Source organism: Triticum urartu, chromosome 3A (genome assembly GCF_056163025.1).
Source record: "Triticum urartu cultivar PI428250 chromosome 3A, HENAU_Tu73, whole genome shotgun sequence".
NCBI lineage: Eukaryota > Viridiplantae > Streptophyta > Magnoliopsida > Poales > Poaceae > Triticum > Triticum urartu.
The window spans coordinates 99416817-99422912 of NC_141875.1; the positions used below are offsets into that span (position 1 = coordinate 99416817).

The 6096-nt window shown below is 44.5% G+C and overlaps 1 protein-coding gene across 1 annotated transcript; it reads right to left on the minus strand.

Annotated features, from left to right (window-relative positions):
* Window positions 1–441: 441 nt before the first annotated feature.
* LOC147978757 (uncharacterized) lies at window positions 442–5210 on the minus strand. The gene is made up of 3 exons (XM_087514875.1): window positions 4834–5210; window positions 595–760; window positions 442–489 (listed from the first exon to the last, which is right to left on the minus strand). The coding sequence occupies exons 1-3, from the start codon at window positions 5208–5210 to the stop codon at window positions 442–444; spliced, it is 591 nt and encodes a 196-aa protein (XP_087371001.1).
* Between the last annotated feature and the right edge of the window lie 886 nt (window positions 5211–6096).

A 6096-nucleotide genomic window follows, 5' to 3' on the forward strand; every position in this document is an offset into this window, starting at 1 on the left:
GTTGCGTGTGGAGAGGAGGTAGGCCGCCCCACCTTGCGGACGCACGGACGAGGGTGTCATGCCGCCGCCGGAAGCAGCAGCGGACCATGTGCTCCGGCGTAGTCAGGGGAAAGCAGCGGCTTCGACTCCAATTGCGGCGTTGGTGGCACCATGAAGGGGTCACACTGGGCGGCTGTACGGTAGGGGACAGGGTGCAGGGTTGATCTTCTTCTTCCACGACAGCCGCCCCTCGAAGCTCAGGCTCCCCACTGGGCCCAGGTACACCCCATTCTCTATCCTCTGCCCCTACGGAATAAGATGGGTTCAGAGTTTCAGTTACAGGAAAGTGTCTATTAGTCAGGTAAGTAGCTATTGGACCGCTGAATCATCGTTGCTCATTTGTTCGTCCAGAATCTGATGCCATGGCTGCAATGTGACATAGGTGCTCACCGCGGCGTCGAATCACTGGACGGCGGTCACAGGGAAGTAGCTCCCTTTCTCAAGCTTACCCTGCGAGACATTCAGTTTAGACAAATCGATTGATTAATTAATGACCAAATGCAAATTGCAAGTCTGAAGCTTAAAATTCAGGTGTGTGTTTGTTGGCTTGGTTACCTGAGCAGTGAAGATGAGCATCCACGTCCCGCCGGGGTACTCGGTCCTGCCGAGCGCCTCAGAGAAGGCCGAGGTGTCGAGCTTGGCCTTCTTGATCTTGGCCAGCGCGGTCAGCAGCAACACCTCCGGGGCCGGCACCTTCCTCTGCTGGTACAGGGTTTCGTGGCTGCCATGTGAATCCACTGTCTATTCTCATTGCTTAATTTGCATAGGTTGTTCCAGTCACACATAGCTAATTTTACTTTTCATACGTGCTGAAGGTTGATTTGTGCATGAAATGCTTTATGAATCTGAGCGGTCTGGCTCTTTATCAAGGAATTTCACGCAATCGTCTAATATTTTGAGAGCAATTGGTGCGGGTACAGAATGGGGACCAGTTCTCCCTTTGGACATTTTTATGATGTTGTTTGGTAGCAAGTTTTGATGTTTCCTAATCAGAGAGAACAAAGATCTCTCCAAGCAAGATGAAGCTTTTATCTCAGATGCTTTATGCTGAAATTGATGGGCTATCTTCCATTTGCTAGACAGATGTTTCTTGCTTCATTTTCATTTGAATGTGGTGATGAAGAGTTGAAGCTGGAAGAAGCCGCATCCGAACAGCTGCTCCCCGTCGCTGCTTTATGAGCCGCCTCATCCAGCGACGCCGCTGCTTCTGAAGACACAGGAGCCGCCTCACCCGGTGAAGACTCGCCGTTGTTCCATAGTGAGTCTGCCACCACCTCTGTTGTTTCCGCACTAAAATGCAGGTTTTTGCCAGCGCCTAAATTTTCTCCGCTGCTTATCATGTTTATTTTAGCTGTCCTTCCTCTGCAGAATTGAGCGCATGTTTTTTTTATAATAGTATAGCCTTTGAAAACATTATATTTCTTACCTGCACATTACTTGAAACATAGTTAAGCTGTGTATATTTAGTAGATTTTCTGCTTACATGCAATTGTCCTTAACTCTGGTTACATTTCTCTATGGCCGCAAAATTCAAGAAGTTGTATATATACATACTTTGGTCACGGTATGATCATCAAATCGAATACAATATGAGTATATGACACTTCCCGCTAAATATCTTCAGCTATAAATCTGGTTATGTACTTCTCTTTGTGTAATTAAGTCCGGATTACTAGATCTTACGCAAATGGCTTTTTATTTAAGCAAATGTTGATTTTAATCTGTTGAAATATAGATGGTCTTTGCAAATCCAACGAAGGGGTGGGAATATCTGCAGCATGAAGTTTCTCCTGCTGATAGGGTGTTCTTTTTCACGTTTGTGGCATGATCATGGTCTTCTGCTATCAGTGGCAACGATTCTTCTGCTGTTGTAAGTGAGGTCTTAAGTGTTGTGTTATTACGTATTAGAGATAAAAGATTACATGTGTATGAAGAAAAATACTTGGGAGTAAGGCTGCATTTGACCTTAGTTCTCACAAAATTATTTTCTATTTGTTTGCTAGGTTGTGTGTCCTAACATCACTACATGTTGTAGTGTATTTTTTTTCCTTTAAAATCCACATTATGCAATTTGGCTTTATAAGAGGTGTCACTTTATTATTAGTGCATATATGCAAATAAAGGAAAGAGGAGGGCAAAAACAGTAAGTCAAGCAACTGACGTTTGTTCGGCAGCGAAGAATGGGAGTTTGTTCTATTATGTTCATCAGTGTACAGATGAATTGAGACCGAAGGAATGCTATAAATTTGCTTGAGGTTATGAATTATTTTTTGTTCTTCCTTGCATCTTACTAGAATTTTCTTATTCTTGCAATTCTTCATGTTTTCCCATACCATCTGCTTTATAGAAGTTGCTACATCAAATTAAATAAGTATATCCTTCTTTGCTGTCCAAGTTTGTTTTATTCTTTTTGTTCATCCGAAATCTGTATGGAGTTGAGACTGAGAGAGTGACATAGATTTGCTTGAGGTTTTAAATTATTTTCTGCTGTCAGAGTTTGCATGCTATACTGCAGTGGCGGAGCCAGGATTGGCTGACGCCCCAGGCGAGAAACTAAGTGTAAAAAAAATCTAGTTTCAAGCATAGTTTTAAATAGCCTGCTATAGCCCCGCTATAGCTCCGCTATAGTTGTTTGAGCATGTTGCCGCTAAATGATTTCAAGTACAATTTACCGCAGCTATAACTGTTTTTAAGGGTCACCGCTATATGTCATAGCCCGCTATTTAAAACATTGGTTTCAAGGCATATAAAGTCAAGTTATAACTAATAAAAATCCAAACACAATGTTCAATGGCGGTATTTGTTCATTCACAGTTTAACTAATAAAGTAAGATATATTAAAAGACAATATCTAGCATATAAATGATACAAAAGATGGTACCAAATCAAAGGATTGATTGATATGAGCCTCCTATGACTGCATGTTCAATAAAGAAAGACATATGATGTCTCTCCTCTAAGGGCGACTAGGGTTCCTGCCGCTCGACAGCAGCGGCGGCGCCATTCTGCCTCGTCCCCTGTGGCTTTAGGTCCATGGGGCGTGGTGGATCCCGGCCCTTGCCGGCGGAAGGACTCTATTTTTAGACATTTATTTGAGTTTTTTGGGCTTATGTCCTACTCAGGAAGACGAGATAGTGGCGTCTCCCTGAAGATGGAATCAGGTTCTCCCTGTCTAGCCCCCATCCTGATGGTGCGTCTAGCATTGTCGGACAGGGTGTGGAGGTGTTTCTTCAGCGGATCTCACACAATTCAGTCGGTGGTTGTATTTGATGCGCTTGTCTTATAAGGCCTTAGTACGACGACTTCTGACTATCTACTACATGCCAGCTCCGGCGAGGGAGGGCGATGACGACGGCATGATTTTGGCTCGCTTCAGTGCTTGTAGTCGTCGTTAGGTGGTCTACGAACTCGAATGTAAGTTTTATTATTTTTAGTGTTCATCGTACTGCTATAATTGAAGATGAATAGATTAAAAGTTTTCCGGCAAAAAAATTATAAATTTTGAAATACAAATCAGTGCATTCAAGTAATTTTTTTTAAAAAAAAATTAGCAGGTTTAATAACAAATGCAAAATGTGAATTACTAAATCGGATTCCACATTTATCTTCTCTGCCGAACAACAAAAGTAAGTAAAACAATATAAAAAGGGAAAGAATTAAAGATCATGTTTGAATCAAGCCTCAAATAGTGACAACTAGCAAGAGAAATTCCCTGCAAAAAGAACTAGCACGAGAAAATGGGATTTGAAAATAGTGGCAACTAGCAAGAGAAATCTCTTCATCAACTAGCCTAAGATGGGTCATCTTCCTTTTCTAGACAAAAAGACTCCCGTACGCAACGCACTAGCAGCTCAGGCTTTTGTGTCTTTCCTATTCTCATTCACTTTTTTATTAATTGAAGTGGGCTGCACCCCAGGCCAGTGTTTTGTTCAATGGCCCAGCAAGAGGGGTAGGAAGTGGGCTGCGCCCCAGGCCAGTTTTTTTTTTCTCTAGATATATAGGCTGAGAAATTTCTCACGCCCCAGGCCATTGCCTGGGCTGCCTGGGGCCCAGATCCGCCCATGCTATACTGTATCATTAATAACTATTTTCTGTTGTCTGAGTTTACAAAGTCTTAAGTGCATCCAACGATCAGTTTTATTTGATTTGAATTAATAAGGTGGGATGTACATTATTTATAATCATTATAAATATTATGTTGTCAATGCCTTAATTTGAATGTTGCAAGTTTTGTTACCCCGTTGTACCGCACGAGCTCTTTTACTAGTTTCTATCCAATATATATAGTATTGCACCAGGTTAATAATAATCATTGATACTCACGTATATATACCAAAAAAGGTGTTCTTCTCCGGATCATGTTTGTTCCGGTTACATAATCACGGGAAGCAACCTTTGCACAACATATTCCTCATCATGGTACTGAAGGAGATGCTCCTTCAACCGCCTCCTACTCTCGTCGTACTCCGCCGATATTATCTTGTAGTAGAGGAGGGGGTCATCATCGGCGGCTCCGAGTCCGTATAGAAACGCGTTGTAACCGTAGGGCCAGCCCGTCGGCCGCCACTCCCGCACCAGCTCCAGGAATCGGCGGAACGCGTCTCCGGTGGCGGCGGCGAGCGGGGGATCCCCGTCCTCCACCGCCCTCTACTCCGCCAGCACCCTCAGGTCGTACAGTTGGGGGAAGAAGATGTTGCACCTCCGCAGGAACGCCTCGCGCCGGGGCGGGATGCCGCCGTCAAGGTGCCTGAGAAGGTACGCTACGTCGGCGGCGCCGTCCCGCGTGGCGCAGACGCATCGGGCATGGTGGCGCGGGTGTAGCTCCAGAGGGCCTCGCAGAAGCGGTGCGGGTTGGCCTCGCCGCGCCCCTCCCCGAGGTGGAACCGCCACACGCGGCCGGCCGGAGGCAGGTCGCCGTCGAAGCTGAGGAGGGCCAGGCCCAGCTGCACGGACCGCACGCCGTCCAAGGCGGCGCGGACGGCATCGTAGCTGTCGTCCAGGGTGCGCGTGGGCGACGGGCCCGGCGGCAGCTCGATGGACGTGGCCACCGCCGCGACCCTGAAGCCCCGGGCGAGGCCGCGGATGCGGGCCAGCTCCGCCGCCTCGTTCTGGGCCCACACGTCGACCACCCGCACGGTCCTGCCGCCGCCGGATGATTCACCATGCGACATGATTGACGTACGTGCTTAGTTTCTTGTTTCCTGATCGAAGAAGCTCCGGCTATTGTTGTGGGAAGGCGAATTGGATCGATGCCCTCGGTCGGGCCTCAGGACGAGATGAGAATATATAACGGTACGACCCACCGATGCAAACTCGGAATCCCTTGGAAAAAACAACTAAAAGTAAGAAAAGATGGAAAACAAATATCAGAAATTAACGCAAGACAGAAGCAAAGACAGATTTGCTAATTATCATCTAGATACAAATTAGTTAGGTCTCAACTTAATTTTTAACCACGAGATCTAACATCAAGATATGTGTTTTTTATTTTACGGTGTCCTCCTATTATTATACTTAATCACATCCCCGTGCGTCTTTTCGCGGGCGCGCGGCCTGTTTATCCGGCCGACTATATGTCTCGCTTATAACGAGATGCAGGGCAGTCTCACCGGCAAGGGCGACATGGTCCAGCCCAGGCGGTCGTGAGGCCACAATCCTTTTTTCCGTTTTCCTTTTTTGCTTTCTTTCTTAGTTTTATTTATATTTGCAAAATACACACACACACACACACACACACACACACATACACACACACACACATATTATAAAACAAGTTTAAAATAAATTCAAAAATTCAAAATAAGCATTTGAAGTTGTTAAATGTGTATAATGTCTTATATATATATATGAAAAATGTATACACAAAAGTGTATAATAAAGTTAATCATGTATTTTAAAAATGTTAATCAAGCTTTTGAAAAAAAACAAGTATTTTCAAATGTTAATAGAGCATTTAAAAAATATTTAATGTGTATAGGAAAAACCTTCTCATCCAAATGAAAAAGATATACAAAAAATGTGTATGAAAAAATAATGCTCATGTATTTACAAAATGAT